The sequence below is a fragment of the Bacillus rossius genome, chromosome 13 (genome assembly GCF_032445375.1).
Source record: "Bacillus rossius redtenbacheri isolate Brsri chromosome 13, Brsri_v3, whole genome shotgun sequence".
NCBI classification, from domain to species: Eukaryota; Metazoa; Arthropoda; class Insecta; order Phasmatodea; family Bacillidae; genus Bacillus; species Bacillus rossius.
This window is the reverse complement of record NC_086340.1, coordinates 33809954-33834037: the sequence shown is the minus strand read 5'-3', so window position 1 is coordinate 33834037 and position 24084 is coordinate 33809954. Positions and strand designations below refer to the sequence as shown.

Sequence of the window (24084 nt, the reverse complement as noted above, 5' to 3'; positions counted from 1 at the left end):
CCGCCTGAGTGTCCGAAGTGTGTTTTTAACTCTTATGTTTTCAAAATCACTCGTTCGTGTGTTCGATATGTTCAGAAATCACTCGCGTTTGTACTATATTCGATATATCGAACTTCACGTGGGATTGTATTTACGTTCGATTTTGTACTTCCTTTGTATACATGAATCTGTGCCGGACCAATAAAATCAAAATATATATTACGCCTAACCCGTTTAATATTTGTGTACGTTGTAATGAAATTTTAAGTGAATTATCTCGTGAGAATTTTATTAAACTTTAGAATTTGTACATACACACATAAAAATGGAGGCAAAACGTAAACGCAAGGAAATTGCATTGAAGACGAAAATTAAGATAGTAAATAAATTCAGTTCGTCAGGGTGAAAAAACGAAAACAGAACTTTCTGAAGAGTTTGGTATATCAAAATCAACCTTAAGTACAATTCTAAAGCAAGCAGATAAAATAGAAGAAGCGGTCAGGAAAGGTAGTAATCAAACTAAGAAAAGGATGCGCGTCGGTAAACATTCCGAATTAGAGGCCAAACTGCTGGAGTGGTTTCATCAGATGCGCGCCGCCAGAGTTCCAATTTCCGGGCCTATTATCCAAGAAAAGGCTGATCAGCTGGCACTGCGACTCAGAATTGATGATTTCCATTGCAGCAACGGATGGCTTCAACGCTTCAAAGATAGGCATAATTTGGCCACAAAAACCATTTGTGGCGAATCTGCAGCTGTCGACCAAACAGCAACGAGTGACTGGCTTCAGTCAGTACAGACCATCGTAAGTAAATTTGCACCACATGATGTGTTTAATATGGATAAAACAGGGCTTTTTTACAATCTGTTGCCCAATAAAACTAACCATAAAAGGCGAAAACTGCCATGGCGGTAAACACAGTAAAGTTCGTCTTACAGTTTTACTATGTTGTAATCAAGATGGCAGTACTAAACTTCGACCCTTGGTTATTGGCAAGTCTGCCAAGCCAAGTTTCAAAGATGTTGCAGCAAAAAACCTGCCAGTAGATTACGAGGCAAACAGTAAGGCTTGGGTCACCACAAAAAGTTTCCAGTTGTGGTTGTTAAAATTGGACAGGAAAATGGCGACTCTAAATCGCAAAATTTTGTTATTGTTGGACAACTGTGCTGCACATACTGCTCATGGTATGAAGTTGGAAAACATTACCCTACTCTTCTTGCTACCAAATACAACAAGTGTGACACAACCACTCAACCAAGGTATAATACAGTGCTTCAAAAGAAACTACAGACAGCGCTTGGTGAAATACCTTATCAGGCAGTGTGAAAAAGGAAAGACTGAGCTTCCTAGATGGTCAGTTTTGGATGCTGTCCGCAGTATAGCCATGTCGTGGGACAGCATCAGCCAAAAGACAATTGTGCATTGCTTTGCAAAAAGTGGTTTTGGCCAGAAAACTGTTGAAGAACCTGACTGTGATCAACCTTTAGAGGATTGGCAAGAGTTAAAAGAACATGTGCAAGTTGATAATGACTTCAATGAGTTTGTTCATATTGATGACAGTGTGTACACCAGTGCAAAGATTAACTGCAGAAGATCTTGTTGGTTCACGAGGATTACAGTAAACACCAAGGGCTGACGCTGTACAGTCACTTTGTGAGGGTGGTACAAGTCAGGATAATGATGGTGATGACGACAATGGTGAGGTAGTGCATAAACTTCCAAGCAAAAGTGACACAATCAGTGCTTTGCGTACACTGGAAAATGTACTTGCTGCAAGTGATGTGCCAATTGACTTGATTGCAGGATTTGAGAAGATATGTTCTGCTGTAAATGATATTTACAGAGATAAGTGTGTCCAGAAAAAAATTAATAATTTTTTTAAACCTATGTAAATATTTCTTGCATACTTTGCATAAGAATTGCTATACACTCAACAGCAATTAACTGTACGGTAAATGTTAATCATTTTTGTCAAAACTTTGGAAACATTAAATAAGAATACATACATATGTATATGTATACTAATTATCAGTCTGTTATAGTGTATTTTATTATACTATTAAAATTGCTTCTAAGTGTATTTTGTTAGTGTGCATGTCAATATCTGGCTTCTATTACAATAATAATATTCCACATTTTTAGTGCTCTGACATGTAGGAATTCAATATTTCTTATTGAGTTCTTATTCTACCTATTGGTTCAAGAACCTCATTAATATGAACCTCGTTATTACAAACTGAAATATTTTACTCCCCTTCAGGTTTGTATTAATGAGGTTTCACTGTATTTATTTTTCATCATTACTTTGTTAAGAGCTATTCCAAAAATTTTGACTTTATACCTCTCTTGCATTTGTTTTTCAGCCACATATATTTACTCAGTGTAAAGTCATGGGCGTAAAAAGTTGCTTTAAGCCCTTATCACACAATGACCGTTTCCTTGGAAGATCTTCCATGACAGCAGGTATGGATGGTTCTGTGGAAGAATTAGCAAAGCGCTGGCAGTTTTCATGGAAGTTTCTGTAATTGGTCGTGTTCAAATTTCTGCGGAAGGATTCGTAGAAGGTGAAATTTTATCCAATCAGAATGAAGTGGCAGTGAGCCTTTAGTATTAAAAACTGTAATATTTTGGAGGGATTGAAGTTATATTGATTATTTATTTGAAACTCGGTGAACATGTGGTCTGTTGAAGTAGTTACAGCATTATGCGACAATTATGAGAAACATCCATGCTCATAAAATACAAAAAGTATTAACTATCCTATTACAATCATTCATACAAGCTAGGACTACATCAGTCACAATTATACATGTGATAGTTTCTTCCATAAAAACAGCCATACCTGCTGACATGGAGACTTGGCTAACAGTTTTCCTGGAAGCTTCTAGCGGAACCTGTATGAAGCCTTCCATCGTGTGATATAAACTAAAGTTATGATAATTACAAAGACTTGTGTGCTTCTCTACACCCATATTCAATTAAGTAAATATTTATAAACAAATTTTGAGGCTGAATGTCAAATGCAAGGGAGGTATAGAGTTAAAATTTTAGAAATAGCCCTTAAATAAAAGCAATGATGGAAAAAAATCAACATGGTATGTGAGACTATGCCATAAACCTTAACACAAGTCACCGATGAATCCAGGGAGAGGAAGTAGGGCAACTGAGCGACTAACAAACCCCTCTTCCAATTGCCACTCAATGTTCACACAAGTTAAAATGGGGTATCCAGGGGAAATTAGGGGGAAAATAAATTTATTTCTGAACCCAACCACTATGTATGCTCACCTCCTGCAGTTGAGTGCTTTTGCGTACTTGATCGCCATATGTAAGCTATCTTTAAATTTCTCCTCTTGGCCCGGAATCGCAGCGAAACCCAGCTCTTTCTTCCGAACATCGCCTGAAAAAAAATTCAGAGATCAAAATTAAATATGGTGTCACACAGTCACCAAAAAATGCTTCTCACATCCTTAAAATTTCTGTAGCAACAAAATAACAATAAATTTTTTATGTACTTCTACTCCACAGATGACGTTAATGCAGACACACAGAAAAGTAATTTTATAGTGATACATATACACGATAGGTCTGTACAAATACTGGTTTTTGATGTGAAGCAAATATCAAATTGAATGTTTAAAATATTCATGAAGTCGAAACTAATTGCGACTATTGTTCTCAGCAAGACTGTACTACACTTATTTTATAAAACACTGGACTGAAAAAAAAAAATAGTATTTTAACACATTTGTAATGTTTAAACTAATTAAGTGATCAACCAATGAGCCTTCCTGTATATAAAAACCATTCAAAAAATAATAAAATAACCATGCTTATTATTAATAGTGAGCGTTTATAAAAGCAAACCTAAGTACCACATTTGATTTTTTTAAGTAGCCAACTTTATTCATACAAAACATATACAACACAAAAAAAAGCTAAATATTTTCACGAGCAATTCTTAGTCTCCATGTTTAAAAGCTTTGCAACAAACGCCAAGCTTCACATCAGACATGAAGCTTTGCTTCACAACCAAAGCTTCATATAAAACAAACAGCAAATTTCTTGGCAATGTCAAATCAAATATTAAAACGAGCTTCAATTGATTCGCGTAGTCAAAGTTTCGCACAGGCCTAGTAAAAGAGTTCTAAAACTATAAAATATACAATTCTTTGAAATTAGGGAGAATCCATATCCATGAGAGTCCATACACCAGCTCAATAACAAACTGAGATTCCAGAACAAAAATACAGGGTGTCTACCAGATCTAGTAAATGAAATTCCCTGATTTTTCCAGGTTTTCCAGGTCTAAAACAGAATATTTCCAGGTTTTCTTTAACACAATTACAACATTCCATGAAACTGAAAAAACTGCATAACAATACATTGATGGTTTTCAAAGTATTTGAACTTACTTAAATTAGTAAAAATATTACCTTCTTCTAGACGTGGCCAAAGTGACTCAATTGATGGCAAATAAAACATGCTGCTACAAATATTTCACACACTTACTTTTGCAAAAAACATTAGTAAAAGGAAGCTCCCATAAATTTCGCAGTGACTCAACTTTTGCGTCTATAGCACTTGCTTCAGAACAAGCCCAATCCAACACTCGAGCCTTCTTAAACTGCAATGCCTTGATCTCCCCTTCAACTCTTCTTTTTTCTGCCTTATTCTTGTCTGTAGCTTCCTTTTCTTTTTGTTTTGTTTGCAGGGTTTCTTTACGCCTACAACTAGCATTTCTTACATACTGTAACATGGACTTGATGATATCAACATGCTCTACACCTCCAGAACGTTGAACAAAGTCATACACTTGTCTTTGTGCAATCAGTGTTTCTTCCTGCAAGTTTTTAGTCAGCAGATTAGAATTCACTGAAAATCCTCTTTCCAATGATGCATTTCCATCATCATCCTCACAAACTTTAGAAGGCCTGTTTTGGCAACTACTGTATGTGCCTTAAGAATGATCAAGGCGCCCATCTTCTCGAGAAAAAGACGAGAACAGTGCTTCAGAATCATGCGAGGAACATACCAACTGATATGATCACTCAATGTTATCAGCTTCTTGTCCTGATAGCCACCTGTTTCGAAGACAAAATTCTAAACTGTACTTCACACGCTGTTTCCTCACACCCGAATTTAAAGCCATAGACGGACATAAGCAGGAAATTCCTTTGGTAAGTTTGTACTTTAGGGGACTTTTGCCTTGAAGTTTTATTACCATAACCTTCGGACAAGTCCTAACATCAATTTTCAGTAACAGGACAGACTTTTCTGGTACTTTCTCTTTCTTGATGGCATGGCGTACTGCATAACCCAACTTAATATTGTTAGCAGGCAATAGATTTTCCTGGTTATCTACATCCAATCGAGATACATTGCGTTTTTCCCTAAAGCTTTTCAGTAAACTTTCCTGCCAAAGCTAATAAAATGTCTACCAGTATATCATACAGAAAAGGTGCCATGGGTGCTTCACTTTGGAACATTGTAAGAAACAATTCCCGCTCTGATGCCAAAGAGTGGAAGAATGTAAATTTTACTTCTAGAAGATTATCTTCAAGAGCACTACATTGAGACAGATGAAATAGAAACTTCACTAACAAATTTCTTTGGAACATTGTAAGAAACAATTCTAGCTCTGATGCCAAAGAGTGGAAAAATGTAAATTTTACTTCTAGAAGATTATCTTCAAGAGCACTTTCCACTACCTACATTGAAAGACAGATGAAATAGAAACTTCAATAACAAATTTCTTTAGGTGGGGTAACGTTTTCATGGCACGCTCAGCAACTGCAGTATTTTCTAACCATCTGATTGCACAAAATTTCTTGGGAAAAAGCTCTGATCTAGTTATTCTAATGTAATCTGCCCTCCTTGCAGGTACATGCTTAAACAAAAAGTAACTGTGCCTCAAAAAACTAACAACGTCCCATTGTGTAGCAGAAATTCCAGTTTTGAAAGCACCATGGACTTTATGAAGCCCACAGCTACCAATTTCTAGCAACGATGGCGAATCTTCACCAAAAGTGTCTGTGATATGTATTTTCAAAGCTAACAAAAATGCCCAGTTTACGTTGGGGGCATCCATAATTACTTAAAATTAAATGCATCTGTCGGTATAATCCGAGCGCGGGAAGAACATGCCGCAGCACATACGTCAGCAGGATTACAGACCAGCTTGAACCAGTTTGTATCACGTGATTAAATGCAACTTCCGAATCCGATGGTAAATAAAAGAAAATGGACGTGGGAACTGTTCATTATTTGCCATTCAAAAATAAAAATGGGAGGGGATACACTTGATGCTACGTCAATGCAAGCTGATCAATAAACAAAAAAGTATTGCCAACTATAACCTACCAAACAAAAATTCCCTGATTTTTGAAAAAATTCCCTGATTTTTCCCTGATTATTCCCTGATTACAATATTCCCTGATTTTTCCAGGTTTTCCAGGTTTTCCAGGGTCAGTAGACACCCTGAAAATAGTTTCACCCCGTATGCAACCAATAAATAATAGAAAAAATGGTAGGTGATCTAACAACATGGAAGAATGAACTCTTCGTTAATTTTATTTTAGGTAACATAGGTAGTGCCAAAAGCTTGATGCCAATTAATGGCCAAAACTTTGCAAGTCAAACATCAAGGAAAAAACTGGAATAGCCAAGAAATTTTCAGAATTTCTGAAAAATCCGGGAATGGTTCAGAAAATTTGAATAAAAACAATTAAAGAAAGGCTTGTCACCCAAGGTAAATACATTAACAATATCATGAATACTGCAGTAGTAATCAGTCCTTGACTGTGTCCTAATTCATTGTGATGAGCATTACTAACTTCACTTGATCCCTCCATGACCAATAACATATGTGCCCTTTGTTTTCAAAATAAGCTTTTCTTGATTCAGACACCCTCAAACGTTCGATTTTTTGTGTTTCAATTAGTAAATTTATGATGTCATAAGTATATTTAGTGCAAAGAAACCCATGCAATTTTCCTCACTTAAAATAGTACCATCTAACGATCCCAAAATACACTATTAAATAACTAATTGTATTGGTTTGATTACTGCAAGAAAATAATCAATTTTTTTACATTTATTTTTTACATGTTTTGCAGCCATTCCATTGTTACAGACGAGACATTTTTTGTTTCTTTTTTTTTTCTATTTATAAACTCAGTTAATTAACCATTAATTAATCAAATATGTTTTATTGTAGATACATTTACTCAAGACTTGGTGAATCATTTGCTTTGAAAACTATGATTGTTTGTTTATTTTTTTAATATGTTATCAAGCACTAGTTAATACTTTGTTACCAACAGGATACAATTGAGAACTAGTAAAAGTAACCCACAGTTTAAAGGAAAAATTCTGTGATTAATTATAGAATTAATGGATGATTGAGTGGTAACTTTTTCCATGGATAAAATTATTATATTTCAGAATTTTTCACAAAAACTCACAGTGATATTAACTATTTAATTGATAGATGGAGAAAAAGTGGTATGATACGAATGGTACATTATGGACAGGAATGTTAAATTAAAGAATAATACTCTCAAGGAATTTCATTTTTTTTATTATAAGGAACTTGATAACCTAATGCAAAGCTGAAATAAAGGAATTATAATATTATTTTTATACTTATTACGTAAATCTCACATTGGAAAATACAGTCTGAAATAATATTAGATAGAAAACATTACGTACGTGAACTCATTTATTATTGAATAACAAATGCACTTTATTTTAAAACTGATAGAAAATTCTATTCCCATTTCTTTTAATTCTGGATTTGGGAGCACTACTGCTAGTATTTCAGTGATATTCACCACAAATATGGTTGAATTGTCTACTTTAAAAAGTTGTTCTTTGGTAGACACAACTTTCTTCATATAAATCACTTCCACGTTGTCATTTTGTACACAACCTTGGGTAAAGAAAAAATATCTATGCTTCTTCAAATTGCCTTCACCTGTGTGCTCAATTAAAACGTATTCCTCTTCTTCTACATCATTCTTGTTTACGCCTTTTAGGATAATTTTTTCATCCAAATCAGAATAAACATCCTCATAATGTAATCTTCTTCTGCAATCGGACTTCTCACGTTCAGGTTCATGAAATGAAACTTGTGAATCAGTATCACTTTCACAATCTAGCCAGATTTCAAGTGCATTAAATTCAGATCTACCAGTTCTTCCAGTGACAATAAAATGCTGGTTTACTGCTCGGAAATAGTGCTTTGATTGTATTACATTTTTCCATCTCTTGGCCAGGAAGTCTCAGTGTTGGATAACTGATGTAGAATCCAGAAACATTATCTTAATTCCTTTTGGTTTTACAGAGATTAATGCAGATGTTATGAAATTCTTCAGCTGTTGAATCAACCAACTGCCTAGATTTTACTCTGTCCCATACCATCCTCTTCACTGTTGCACCTACTCCATCAATGGCTCCTTTTCCGTGGGATGTTGCAAAGAAACACCACTCACCTGTTATGCAGCGGCGTAGCAAGCGGGTGGCAGGGATGGCCCCCGCCAGGGGCGCTGGAGCAGGGGGGGGGGGGGGGGGAGCTGCAGCAACGGTTTCGTGTTATTGAACCCCCCCCCCCCCCCCCCCTCTTTTAATCCAAGAGGGGGCGCCATTTTCAAATTCGGCCAGGGGCGCCAGTCACCTTAGCTACACCACTGCTGTTATGCCAAAATCTTGTTCAATATGGCAGCATAAGTTTGACATGGTAAATTTATTTTTGAATTGGCCAACAAAGCCATCAGAAAAAATTGAAACTTCTTTAATGCCATATTGTTCTTTTAAATAGTGTATGATTTCTTTTAGAAAAGCCATACACAGCTTTTATCATATGATATAAAATCAATTATTACTGCAAAACATTGTGTACCATACAAAAGTAAATAACGTCACTTGCTTGTTGCTCCAATGTGCACTTTGGATCTCATCTTGTGCAACTAGTGAATAATTTTCTGCAAAGTTTATTTGTAGAATTTCTTGATCAACTGTAACATTTAATATTATTTTTGCTCAAAGTGTTGTTCTTGAATTGACTTTACAAAACAATGGACTTTAAATGATGATAATTTTCCTTCAAGGTTTCCAATTGCTTCTTCAATTGTGCCACAAATATGCAGCAAGTTTAGGGTGACCATCAAAGTCAATCCATTGCTTACATGTATTTGATGTCTCAACTGATTGGCAAGAGGGTTGAAATGTTTCTGATACACTCATTGCAGATGTCAATCACAACAGGGTTTTTTCAGGAGCTAGGTCAACTGATAATAATCAGTGTTTTATTTAAGTTACAGCACTCTCAACTTGCACTTCAGAAAACTACTTCTGATCAATTACCTGATGCAAACTTCAAAATCATAAAAAATTGAAAATATGTCAATTTACTTTTAAATAATTTCAGATCTCACTTGTTTGTACTTTTATCTACTAGAACAATTATTTAAATAACATTTATTAGATTATTGAAGTTATACTTCTTTAGGCGCGTTATGAAAAAATGATGAGAGTGAAATTTTAAGATGTGCTGTAACACAAAATTAACAGGTTGAAGCTGCGCGCGCACCATGTGACGTCATTTTCACAGGAAGATGGCGGACTCACGTGTATGAACATATACCCACAATAGGGGACATAGCAAACGTATTGGTGTGCCAAATGAAACTTTATGATAGTGAAATTACCATGGAATTTATTTTGGTAAACTAAAATAGTCATAGTGAAGAGGAAATTCCAAGATTTAAAAAAAACCACATTATTATGATATTACATAAATATAATACACATTTCCTCCTAACCTTCTGTCAGAGCAGTGGTTATGCTGTGCGGTCAATATGCTGAAGGGCCGTGGTTCAAAACTCGGCATAGGTATTTTTTTTTTACTTTTTTGAAGTTGTACTTCTTCTAGGCGCGTTATGAAAAAATGATGAGAGTGAAATTTTAAGATGCACGCTGTAACACAAAATTAACAGGTTGAAGCTGCCTGCTAAACCGCTCATTAAGTCTCAAAAAAAGCTACCAACAAAATATAAATAGAACCTCTATTAGTCGCGCATGTTGGCACGCTCATCACCTCTGATCACTGTTTTCATATTTATAATATTTATCCACAAGTTTCTAGTTTCTACATTCACAACACATATTTTAGTTTCATAAGTACAAGTGTGAATTATATATGTGCTAATAAATTATATTCAGTGGTGATTTAAATTTAATATTTTGATTAATATTACTTACTATTCGTAAATAATATTTTAAAAAATAGTGCCTTTATACTTGTTCAAGTGCTCCAATATAATTGGGGTTATCGAACCATATATATTATTTATTGATATAAATTAAAATATTATTATTTAATATAATTAATACTAAATATTATTAAATTATTAATGTTAAATATTTATAATTGGTTATTTAATATTTACAAAATAAATAAATAAATTTAATAAAACAGTTAACAAAAAAATTTGTGATAAAAATTATAAATCGAACATCAAATTAAAATATTAATTTTTAATATTTATTATTAAATTTAATAAATAATATATATTTTTAAAAATAAATGAACAAATTTAATGAAAACTTTTTGATAAAAATGAAAAGTGATTATTAATTTAAGAAAATAATAAATATTTTAAAAATGAATAAACTTAAATTAAATTTTTGAATTTATTATTAAATTTATTTATTTTCTTTTAAAATATTAGATAATCAATAATAAATATTTAAAATTAAGAATCCTATAATACTTAGTACAAATTATGTCATATATATTTATTATTCTATAAATTTTATTTATTAAATTTTTCAAATTTAAACTGAACTTTATTGACTTTGTTGATTATCTTTTTCCATCCCTTTTATTATTTTATTGTAATTAATTATTTGCATGCAATTAAAAACTATTCTTTAATGATGCCAAAGAAGTATAACTTCTCACATGCGTACATAAGTACACGCACCCATTTTTTTTTAAAATGGTTATATGGTTGACTTCAACATGGAATGGCTGGTCAGTTTTATGAAGAAACCTGAAAATTTACACTCTATGAATTGATAAAAAACATTATATACCCTTTTTTATCAATATATTAGCGAAGCTGTTTTTTTGTATGTGCTTAACTTTTATCCATTTTGAAAGTTTCACAAATTATAATAGTTTCAATTTACAAAAAAAAATAATCATTAAAATATAAACTTTTTACAAAGATCCAGAGATCAGGAAAAGGATTGGCAAGTCCCTTGGTGGAACAAGACATTCCAGAGTGGATTTGTCCCTTCGAGAGAATTCGGAACAAAGACATTAAGAAGTAATGTTTGACATGCTCTTTTCATGGAAATATAGCTAGCTAAGTGCCCTTAGAAGATAAAATTGGACACTGCCCTCATTAAATTGCAATTGTAGAACCCTGAAAAGTGTTTTCTGGAAAAATAAGTTTAACTTATCAAATTGATTTAAATTTTTACTAATATTATTTGAGTGTCCTGCAAAAGCACATAAATAAATTAAATTACTTTTTTTTTGTTACAAATCTATGTCATGTAACTTTTAAATATTTAGTTGTGTTACTTATTTTTTTAGTTAATTATTTAAAGTAAGGGATAAAATACTGCAGGTAGGTGGGTGTGCCCTCAGAACTCACTCCACTCACACTCTGGGAAGCAGACAGATACTTATTTGCAAATATTATTAAAAAGTGGGGAGAGATATTTCAAATCTTTGATAATCCAGCGCAGGATAGCTAGCAAAATAACCTAAAGTCCCTACCCTCCACATACACCAAAGCCTTTGACAAAACAATAATTAGGTATGGCCATAAGTTTTACACACTTAAAATAATTACGTAGCATACTGACATAATAAACCTTATCTTCAGAAACTAAGGCTTTATTAAGCACAAAACATGACTTAGATTGTTACATGAATTAATACATAGATTTGAATAAGAGGTAATATTGAAGGTTAAACAATGTTCATGCAAAGAGGTTGCTAAGAGGTTGCTAAGAGGTTAAAACCAATATCACCACATTCGCCCCCTCTTCATTTAAGGACATAGTCCTTGAGATATTCAGAAGGTCTAGTGGTGCGGGAAGATCTCCGGAGTGGAGGTTGAGGTCTGGGAGGAGATCTGGGTGGAGTCCGAATTGGGTTCACTTGAGGTAGGTCTTGATCATTCATGTTCTTCGCAGGTGAATCTTCTGGAGTGAGGTTCAGCTGGGTGTCTTCAGATGCTTCAGTGTGTTGATTAGGATCATCAGCGAGGTTTGGAAAATTCACGTCTTCTAAGTTAGATTCATTGTTGACAATATCCCCTGCAGGAGCGAGATGCCTGAGGTTGACTGTTGTCTCCTTACCATCTGGAAGTTGAACCAGAGCATAGTCAGGGTTCGCCTCAAGCAGAGTTACTTCTTGCACCAGGGGGTCATATTTACTCTGACGGACGTGATTCTTCATTAGAATTTTCCCTGGTGTAGTAAGCCACGAAGGAAGAGTAACTCCAGAACTGACCCTTCTCTTATGGTAGAACATACGTTCGTGGGGTGTAGCGTTAGTAGCAGTACAGAGCAGTGTGCGGATGGAGTGCAACGCTTCAGGTAACACCTTCTCCCACTGCGTTATCACGAGTCCCTTCGTTTTCAGCGCCAGCGATACAGTTCTCAATATTATCCCATTGTAACGTTCTACTTGGCCATTTCCACACGGATTGTATGGTGTAGTACGACTAGTAGCAACTCCATTGGAATGTAGGAATGATTGAAGTTCTCTGGATATAAAGGATGTGCCTCTGTCTGTGTGAATGTATGAAGGATATCCGAAGAGTGTAAAGATCTGATTTAGTGCTTGAATGACGGTTGTGGAGGATAGGTCGTTGCAAGGGATGGCAAAAGGGAACCTGGAGTACTCGTCGACTACCGTTAACAGATATTTCCGAGGAGTGTTGGATGGTAATGGTCCCTTAAAATCAACGCTGAGCCGTTCGAAGGGTGCGGTGGCCTTGATGAGGGTGCTCCGCTTGTTGTGAAAGCGAGGTTTGATTTCGGAGCATGTTCTGCAGGAAGACGTGACTCGGCGTATCTCGTCGATGGAGTAGGGAAGGTTCTGATTCTTCACCCAGTGAGCCATCCGGGTGATCCCTGGGTGACACAAAGCCTTGTGGTAGTGGACAAGTCTGTCGAAGGTATGGAGCGAGCCGCAAGTCCTAGAGAGAGCGCCAGCCGCCACGTTCTCCTTCCCCGGTCTGTAGATGATGTCATAGTTGTAAGGAGCAAGTTCTAACCGCCATCTTGTAAATTTTTCGTTCTTGATTTTACCAGGATGCCGAATGTTAAACATGTAAGAAATAGACTTCTGGTCGGTTATAAGTTGAAACTTTCTTCCTATCAAGTAATGCCTCCACTTCCGAAGGGCTTCAATGATCGCATAAGCTTCCTTCTCGACAGCTGAATGGTGTTGTTCGCTCTTAGTGAGGGTTCTCGAGAAGAAGGCTACTGGTCTCTTGTTTTGAGTCAGAGTGGCGGCGATGGCGACGTCAGAGGCATCTGTTTCGACGCAGAATGGGATGTCTTCCTCTACGTTAACGACGAAGGATTTAACTATGCAGTTCTGTAAATTGTTGAAGTCTTGGATTAGTTCAGGGGCCATAGGAAATACTTTACAGTTCACTAATCTACGTATTTTATCTGAAAATTTTGGAATCCATTTAGAATAATAAGCGAACATCCCTAGTGCTCGTTGCAAGGATGCTTTGTTTCTAGGGATAGGGAAATCAATCAGTGGCTTAAGTCTGTCGGGATCTGGTTTGAGTATATTGTTTTCGATGAGATAACCGAGGAGCTTAAGAGACTTCAAATTGAAATGGGATTTTTCTTGATTAATGGTTAAATTATATTTCTTGCAGACGTCTAAAAATTTTCGTAGATTGGAGTCGTGTTCAGATTGGTCTTTTCCGCTCACCGTCACATCGTCCAAGTAGATGTCAACTCCTTGTAGTCTTTCTTTGGTCTTGATCTCGTCCATCTTCCTCTGGAACGCAGACACTCCATTGGTGACGCCCATTGGTATACGTTTGAATTGCCAGAGTTTTCCTGCTGCCTCGAAGGCGGTGTACGGCCTGTCTTCAACCCTTATTGGTATTTGATAATATGCGCTCTTGAGATCTATTGTGCTTAATAAATTGACATAATAAACCTTATCTTCAGAAACTAAGGCTTTATTAAGCACAAAACATGACTTAGATTGTTACATGAATTAATACATAGATTTGAATAAGAGGTAATATTGAAGGTTAAACAATGTTCATGCAAAGAGGTTGCTAAAAGGTTGCTAAGAGGTTAAAACCAATATCACCACACATACCAAACTAAAACTTTGACCTTATACGTTTTCCGTTTCCAACTGTTGTTTTAGTTTTTTGTATTCAAAGATTATAAACAATGTTTTAAAATGTTCATGTGGGTATGAGTTAAGCTAAGGTTCTCATCTTTGCAAACTTTGTTTACAAAAGAATGCATGTGTTGATGAAAAAAAGAGCAAGTGTACGAAAAAGCTTAATGGAGTATGAAATGGCTTGCTCACAAAGAAATACCTAACATACACTCTCAAGAGACAGAACAGTTAATGAATTGGCTCTGAAATTATGATCTACCCATGAAGGTTAGGTTAAAATTGATTTTGTTAGGTTAGCAGACCTATACTACATACATCCTTAATTAAATTTATTAGCAAGTGTTAACTACTTCACAAATCCTTGGGGTTTATTAGGCTCATCCTCTTGTAATGTACTGATCAGTATGCAATAAGATAGTTATACCTATGTCTAATATTGAGAACAAGGAATTTTAAATTGTGAATTTTAGATGTAATTGTTCCGTATCACAAATCCAAGTTTATCATTTGATCCTGATGGCATGATCCTGAATGATTAATCCTGTGGTACATGATACTGTTTTAATTTAGTACGTTGAAAGATCCTGGACAAAACAAAAATATTATAGGTAGGTAGGTAATACAAACAATGTTAGGAATAAAAAATATTCATTTCAGATTTTTATTTGATCTGATAATACAATCATAATTCATTGTTATATCACAATTATGTTGTATCCAGGATCTATTATACTAAATTAAAACAGCAACCATCATGTACCACAGGATGAACGTATTATTAATGCCATTAGGATTAAGGGATAGACTTGGATACTCGATACAAAACTTTTGCTGATGTATGTTTTGTTTGGGGTATGACATCACGCTGTTAGGCACCAAGGTGGTGGAAGATATTCTTCAATTATACTGAACCACTTGGGTGCTGGCTCAGTCATAAATCTGCATCAAGTTCAAGCCTGAGTGGTGGGATTGAACCGACGACCTTCAGCCATAAATACGACATTCTGGCCACGGATGACCATTTCCATTATAATGACTATAACAGTAGTACTCAAATGAGACTCGGACTTTTATCAAAAACAAAAGTAAACATTTTCGGAATTTCTTTATCGAACATACTATTTTAAATCGTCACTCAACATTTCCAAGCATAAAAAATTATTTGATTCTATTTAGAAAGTATAGTTTAACAAACTTCCATTACGACAAAAAATTGCCAGGGACTCCGTAGAAAGTATCCATTTAATTATTAACAAAATATCACTTGCCTACGAACACATTGATCAAAATCTGTTCAACACCAGCAGTTTCCTTTGCAGTTTTAACAGCGTCTGCAGAGAAATCGTACGGAAAAGCACATTCAACGGCTTTGAAACCTACTTCCTTCGCTACCATATACCTTTCCAATAGTGTATTCGTTTCTTGAAACATGAACGACAAATTAGCACAAAACTTTAATTTTAGTGACATTTTCAAGTTGCTCACTTTCTTAATTAGTTTAAACGGTTCCCTTGATCTTATCTACAGAGTAAGATACTCGAGTCCAAAGGCCTTTGAGTAGACGTTATTCAACAACAAAAATTTTATTTGCATTTGACATACATGGCACGTGACAATTGCGTGGTTTTTGTTTACAAAATTAAAAAAAAATAATAATAGGACGCTTTCTATTTACTATTGCCAGCACTGAGTTTACTGGCCAATAGCAGACCAAAGGAAATATCAAATCTCAGCAACACTGCTCGAGAGCTAGATAAACATTTCTTTATTTTTCTGTCCAACTGAGTAGTGATGGGTCGTTCGTTAACGATTCGTTCAAAAAGAACGAATCTTTGAGAGAACGAAATCTTGCGATTCGTTCGCGATGTAAAGAACCGGCGGTACCTTGAAAGATTCGGTAGAACGAAAATGCGGAGAGAACGAGAGAACCAACCGGCTCTTTGAGAGCCGGTACCTTGAAAGATTCGGAAGAACGAAAACGCGGAGAGAACGAGAGAACGAGATGAGAGAACCGGCCACGCGCCCGGTCTGATTCGTTCGTGAAATGATTCATGACGTCAGGAGTCTGAAGAATTAGTAATCACAGCGTGAGCATGTTCATAAGAGCAAACGATAACTGATCAAATAAAATAGGGTAACATGAAAAGTATCTATACCTGAAAATGTCAACTGTTAAGTAGTGGTTTAAAATTGCGTTTTCACATTCACATACACAAATTTGGGGGGAAAAAAAAACATGAATTAAAAATAACAGGGAAAGTAACTACAAATGTTCACACTTACCATTTAGGTGTTAATTAATGTACCTACTTCATTTTTCTCTCTTCATACTGAATCGCAGTAGTAGTATTCAATTTTTGTCTTTTTTTCTCTAAATGTGTTGGTCTACATGTAAACACTTTACTCTCTCTAGAGTGTAAATAGCCTGTATATTAATATTTGTAACTTAAAAAGTAATACAATATAAATAATCTTGTTTCATATACGCAACTGTGATTCACTGGCTACGAAAAGCAATGTTCAAGTACCTACTAGCTATAATAGTGCGATTACAAATTAAAGTTAAGAAAGATCACTTTCGTACCTAACATTCTTAGATTTAATGCTCCCGTATTATATAGAATCACTGCATGAAGCATTTGCAGCGATCAACAGTCAATAATTTTATAACAGTCAGTATACAACTAGACGTTTGAAATTTCATTTACCCATGCAGAGTAGATAAAGATAACCACCCACGCGATCCAGCCCCCTCTCGTTATCGGGTCACGCGATAACGAGGGGAGGCTGGAAGCAAACACGTAGCCAATACTCTAAAGGATGAACGAGTTACGACACCTGATAAAAGAGCCAGATCCTATTCACAGAAAAGAACGAAATGACCGAGATGAACGAATCGTTCTGAACGAATCTTTCACGGAACTGATCCGAAAGTACCGGTTCGGTCAAAAGAACCGTTCTGCCCATCACTACAACTGAGTTTAACATGTAATCATGCAGATGTTGCCAAGCCTTGGATCATATGAGGTGATAATAGTGCGAGAAAATAATTTTAACTGTGATTGATGAACTAACCAAAACATCGTTAATAAAAGTATAGCACAACACTTTGTCAGCTAAAATAACATCAGTGTATTGATAAACAGAATGTGTGTTTTGATAATATGTAAACAATCTGTTCCTCTTCTTCTCCGAAACTGGAGAGTGGGTAAAGCTTTAAGAATCAATGTTAAACACAAGTAGATAATTTTTATTTCGTATTTATGCTGGTAACCAATGTATTGAAATTATTCGAAGAAAATATAACTATCAGTATTTTTGTTTATAAGATAGTTACAAAAAAATTTCAATACTAAGGTGAGCTATGCGGAAATGTAATGGATGTCTTTAGGTGGAAGTAGATGTTATGGTTTCACTCTGCCCAGTGGAGAGTCTCATGCGTTGAGGCAGTTACGTGGACCATTCGGGTCATGTAGCCCACTGGAAATGCGTCCATGGGTACGGCTAGTATTCATAGTCGTGTCTTTAGCATTATCTTGAGACTATCATGGCTAAGACCATCTTGTTTCTCAAGGCGGCCATTTTAATATCCATGTTTCATATTCCGTGAACGAGATGAACTTTATGAAGACAGCATGCTCAAGCAAGATCTTGTTTGCCGTACTTACAGCTCTAAAGGTGGTATTCACAGTTATTCTTGAACAATTCCTTCATCAAGAAATTCTTATATGCATTTTTATTTGGGTGCAATAGACATTGCTTGAGATTGTCTCAAGAGACCGCAAACAAGACAGTCTTGTTGAAGACCATCTTAAATTAGTACCCTATTTCTTATTTCTGAGAGGGCATTCTCTTGTATCATAGTCTTTGCTTGAGATCACCATCGCATAAGCATGTTTCATAGACGTTGAGACGTTACTTAAGAACACGAATAAGACTGTCATTGCCAAGACCACTGCAGATATGTCTCAAGCAATTGCTTGTTCAGATCGCAGTGTATAAAATGGCTGATTATCGTTGACTACGTATTTTTAAACTTATATAAATCCAATATGAAGTGCTAAAGCAATAGGATATGTGTTTTTAATGAGTTTAGTGTTTGTTTGTGACCGGTGGTTACATTTTCAGGTACTAAACACACCCATTTATTTACATATCGATTACAAAACGAGTAGGTACAATGGATTTGGAAGAAAATGAGTTTAAGGGTAAATAAAGTACATATCACCATCAGAAAAATTAAATTTACTTCGGGACACCCAGAATCCATTAAAAATAATTAAAATAACTGTGGCATTCACAGTTATAATACATAATTTCCCTCTTAAATTCCTTAGAGCTTCGGTAGTGTAATGGTTAGAGTGTTCGATTTCGGAAACAGAGACCAACGTGAAATTATATTATCTGTGGTTCAAATATTATCATTTATCACACTAGTTTTTTTTAACTTACAGTTTATTGAATACAAATTTAACTTTAAGAAAAATTGTATTATTAATATTTTTGTTTATATAATTGTTATAATATATTTTGCCGTCACCCGACCTCTGTGAAAGGTCCGGGGGGTACCTGACGAGTGCTACAGACGTCGCGATGCTGTGGTTGTCCGGAGGGGAGCCAGGCTAGCGGACTACTAGGCCATTGTTGTTGGGTCGTGGGTACTCGGCCCCCACGTGCCCCGCCAGGTACACGGCTTGAAACTAACCTGAATGGTTCTCCCTTGATTGTGAAGGCCGCTCGGCCGTGTGGAGGACGAGAGACTACGGAAAATTATTGTACACGAGTTGGTGAGAATTACCTTTAATTTAGTCCCGCTACAAAAACTCTCACAAACACTTGGCGACGTCTAGCGGTTACACAATTAACACAAAAAAACACAACACTACGCGACACTAATGGTTACCGCGGCAGTCTCGCGGGACGTGGGTCGATGCTCACTGGAGACGGCCAGCGCCGAAAGTTAACGGGTGCAGGGGGGGCTCTATGAGCGGGCTCCCAAGTTCGGAGAAACACTTACGTGAGTGCAGCCGGCAGGCATATGCACGGCGTCCGTAATTAAAAATACTTTCGCTGGAGTCGGCCAGTACCATAAGTTCTGTGATACGATACGTAGTGCGGTATCACACTGGAGACGGTCGGGATAGGCCCGGTTCCGTGCCGAGTCGACGTGGGCAGCGGTGAATTAATAAAAGGTTTTAAATTTGAAGATGTAGTACAGAATAAAAATAATCAATGAAACAAACTTGAATGCTGCCCACGGACACACGTCTGTTCCCGGCGCGGAGTGGTTGGAGACTGCCGAACATGGCCGCCCCGCAAGAAAGAGAAACTTTCTCTTCTTTGTGAGTCGGCACCAAAAACTTATAATAATTTAACTGGTTATATGATGAGTAAAAAACATACTCCAGGTGCTTGATTAGAACTTTGCACCTGGTAAATATTTGCCTAAGGCTTAACAATTGTTTTACTTGAATAATTAATTTAAAAAGCGGCACCAAGTTGGCGACTGTAATTTTAACTACAAATTTGTCTCAATGTGCACTGTTTGGGTTTGAATTCCCTAAGTTTGGCTAGACCACTATCATAGGCCAATTAATCAAGGCCCGTAGCCGCTCTGGCTAGTAACGAGGGTTGTTTTTTGTTCCGTGCGAGCCGCGCACGCACGGAGTCTCTACGACGCACTTGCTCACTGCATGTGATTACTTAATTTAGTCCTAATGCCTCGTTTGGGCATTGTTTTCCGTAGTCGAGCCCCCGGGGTTTCGTGTCCTGTTGTTTTAATTCAGTTAATTGAGGTCACGCCCGGGGCGCTCGCTTGACTCAATCCGGCTGGGCGAGTGTCACGCTCCGAAAACGGGATACGGTACTGGCGGTGCGGAGCGCGGGCTTAACGACCATGGTCGGTACGACGTCAATTTGAATATATAGCAAAGTTCATTGGTTTGGTTATTTCATACTCGGTAGGCTTTGTTACATTATGTTTTACTTCTAATAAGATTCAATCACAGGATCACAAGAAACTTGTAAAAGAAAAATTAACCTAATATATTAGGAAATGAATGTCTAATTTTATTGATGAATAAACTAACACTTTATAGGAACTTAACTACATGCCCATTATCCTTACATTAAAGCAAAACCTAATTCACTCGTATCCTTTTAATGTTATGTAACTGGAGTTTCAAATTCAATCTCGTTAAGCCTAAATCTACAATTTTTTTAATACTAAGACAACTTAGTTATTTGTTTGCAAGTGATGCGCAGAAAGTAAATTATCAAAAATTTATTTTAGGTTACATTTTATGATTGTGCTTTCAAATGTGCTTCCTTTTCGATGATTTTGCCTCCAAATGTGCTTACTTTCGTTGATTGTGCTTCCAAATGTGCTTCCTTTTCTATGATTCTGCTTCTAAATGTGCTTCCTTTTCAAGATTGTGCTTCCAAATATGCTTCCTTTTCGATGATTGTGCTTCCAAATGTGCTTCCTTTTTGAGATTATGCTTACACATGTGCTTCCTTTTCGATGATTGAGCTTCCGACTGTGCTTACTTTTCGATGATTGTGCTTCCCAATGTGCTTCCTTTCCTATATAAAAAATTTTTTTTAATAAAGTCAATACTTTGACCCACGTAGTATACCAGTTGGCCACGCGTATAAACGTCAGGTTCAGACAACAGGACACTCAGTCCACCTCTGGCTGTGGTGCAGTACAGATAATCTTTCTTCAGGAAGTTTCGTGCAATTAATAATTATTCCAATGTCGACTTTGATGAACGATCTATCATCAACATCACAGACCCTGATGTCACCGACGATGACAACAGCGACTACAGTGACAGGGGACAGCTCAATGGCTGTTGTGTCAACAGCTGCGGAGATCCTGGCATCATCGGTACCACCAACAGCAGACATTTCGGTGCAATATGTGATACCGGTACCGACTTGTGCTGTTCCATCGATTGAAGTTTCCACATCAGCATTGCAGACTTTAATGAATGACGAGCGTTCATCGCGTCAGTGCAAATACTGTGGTCCATCATTCACTACCACATCAAGTGCGCCCAGATATGCAAGAAGCAAATTGTTCAAGTAATTCTCAAAAAAGTTCTATTTCAGTGCACCAAGTGCAATAAACAAATTTCACATCTCGATAGCTTACATCGCCATTCTAAAAAATGCTCCGAGAAAGATAAGTGCAAACATATTGAGCATTGTTGTTGTTTTTACACATGTATTGAAGCAGCCAATGAGAATATATAAGTGAGGTTCAGACGACTGGACCCTCAGTTTACCTCTGGCCGCGGTGCCGTGCAGATTGGATAGTTAGACTTGCATAACATTGACATTGTCCGGCCGAAGGCCACGCCAAAGCCCGACCTGCAACCGCCAGTATTCGACCCCGCTAACGGAATGCCCCCCTAGCCATTGCCCACTCTAGTCAGGCGAGCCTTCGATGCCAAGGTAGAATCAAGGGCCGTGTCTAATTAGTTAAACACTGTTCACGAATAATCAGACATGATTTAATAATAACCACAATAATAATTAAAACCCCCGCCTAAGAAAAGTGCGACACAGGAGTGCCCGAGTCACTCACGTTTGAACTTACTTTAACAAGTATGTGAGTGCCCCCTTTGCGGCCTTCAGCCTTAATTAATTATAGTGTTGTGTTAACATAAATATTACCTCCCAGTTTTTTGTGTGTAACTAGCCACTGGAGCAGTCAACAGGTGACGTACAGTCTCTGGTGTGACTCTTATTATTTAAATTTAATATACATAAATTTGTTAACCATTATTCATAAAGAGTATCCACCATTTAGATTATTCATTATATATTAATGCAGTAATTTAGAGTCACTCTCTGTTTCTTGTTATTAAAATAGTTTCCAAATAACAGAACTTTAGAAACTTTGGCGCGAGAGAACGCTGAGACATTCCCTCGCGCCAAGGCCAGACGCCAGTACCGAGCGACTCGCGGACCAGGGCGGACGTGCGTTCCACGGGGAGTCATCACCCTTTGTCTCCACTGAACATTATTGCTGGTAACTATAGTCATTTAAACCAAATTTTTTATCGTTGCGTAAACACCACCTGCTTCCCTGGTCTTTTTACGGTTTAGGTCCTAACCTTTATGATAAACTCCCCCCACTAGACATTACGCGGGGCAGTTCACCATATGGCATGGGCCGAATCCTGCTACAAGAGAATTTTTGTTAAACATCGAGTGCACAGGCACCAACGACAGCTACGCATAGGACTTGCATCTAATTTAACTGCGGACCGCGGTCAACACAGGTGGACCCGGGTGCTTGAACACTAGCAATTTTCGGGATTGGCTGTCTCCAATCAACCTCCCCCTTAACCTCGACTGGCGTAAGAGATTAGTGACAGTGCGTCAGAGCACTCAGTGTTAATTCAATGTAATTTCGTAGGGTAATTCAATGTATGTTGTGTAAGTGTAAACTGTAATTGTAACTGTTGAACCGATTAAACGTCCACTACGCACAATCTGTGCGCGATGTGTCACCGACAGTATAAAGTTCAAATCCGTGTATGGTATTGTGTTGAGTCTCCCTACCCCAGCTAGTGTGTTATGCTGCACAGGGCCTGTGACATGTTAACAGCCAGGGATCCCTCCAAATGCACACATCGCTGATGGTCCTAGCAGGCCACGCAGGGGCAACGCACCCACAGAACCCAAATGTGGTTAGACGCAGAGCTAGCCTGGCACCCTCCCGGAACACATTTCACTAAGAGCCAGATTCATGCTAGGATACACGCTCGGTCTCGAAAACGAGAACCCGGCGATGACAACATAATAGACCAGTATCTAGCTATTGTGCCGGAAATTAGTTATTTCGGCAAGTTTTTTTTTTAAATTTATCATAATTTTAAAATAATTTTTGGAAATAATTTTATTTTCCATATAAATTGGTTACATAATGGTGTAGTTTTTTTAAGTCGACTGTACCCCGACTCGCCCCTGGTTGACCTTAGTGCATGCATACTCCGATAGAGGGAAGTCTTTTACGAAAGTTCACTTCGGGCCGGACGACGAGAGTTGCCGAAGGTTTCCGATGCCCCTCCACCCTCTAGGGCGAGGTCCTTGTTTGAATTAGCGACGCGGTGCCGATTTGAGCGGACTCTGACTCTGCACTCTGGAACGACCGCGTCGGTAGTCCGCTGATCGCGTTTCGGGCTCCGTTCAGTTAAATAAAAGGTGACGCCGAGCAGCAGTACTAAGATTTAGTCTGATCAGGAAAGGGATGTTTCCCTGTTTACCTTTTGGTTTTTTATTTTAGTCATCTCACATATCCTCTACGTAGTAATCCTAGTTTCTCCACGAACCAAATTTATTGTCTGGTGCCGCATCCTTTTTTTTCTATTACCGCGACGTCGGCCGCGCATCGCCCTCCATCTTCCTACCAGGCAACATGGCTGTGCCTAACAACTACTACCTTGTTTTAGTAAGTTCTGTCTTCGGTCCTTTGAACTTTGTCTCTCTGGCATTCGTTTTCTGACCCGACCTTGTTGTCTGTGGTGCAGATCTGTTTTTTTTTTTGGTTTGGTCTGTCCACAGACAGGGTCCTAGTACCCCCCTCCCAAAGAGAAAGAAACCATCATGGGGAACTAAGGAAGCCCGGCGACCTCCAATTTTGAATTGGTGGTTTCGCCAGTGGAAACCCTCACTCCT

At 37.2% G+C, this 24084-nt stretch overlaps 1 protein-coding gene across 1 annotated transcript in view; it reads right to left on the bottom strand.

Moving 5' to 3' along the window:
* Nucleotides 1-16161, bottom strand: part of LOC134538441 (putative hydroxypyruvate isomerase) — a 61759-nt gene extending 45598 nt beyond the window's left edge. The window contains exons 1-2 of the mRNA XM_063379768.1: nt 15660-16161; nt 3267-3378 (exon numbers count right to left, since the gene is read on the bottom strand). Of these exons, the coding sequence (XP_063235838.1) occupies nt 3267-3378; nt 15660-15861 (314 nt within the window). The 5' untranslated portion in view covers nt 15862-16161. The remainder of the gene's footprint in view (nt 1-3266; nt 3379-15659) is intronic.
* Between the last annotated feature and the right edge of the window lie 7923 nt (nt 16162-24084).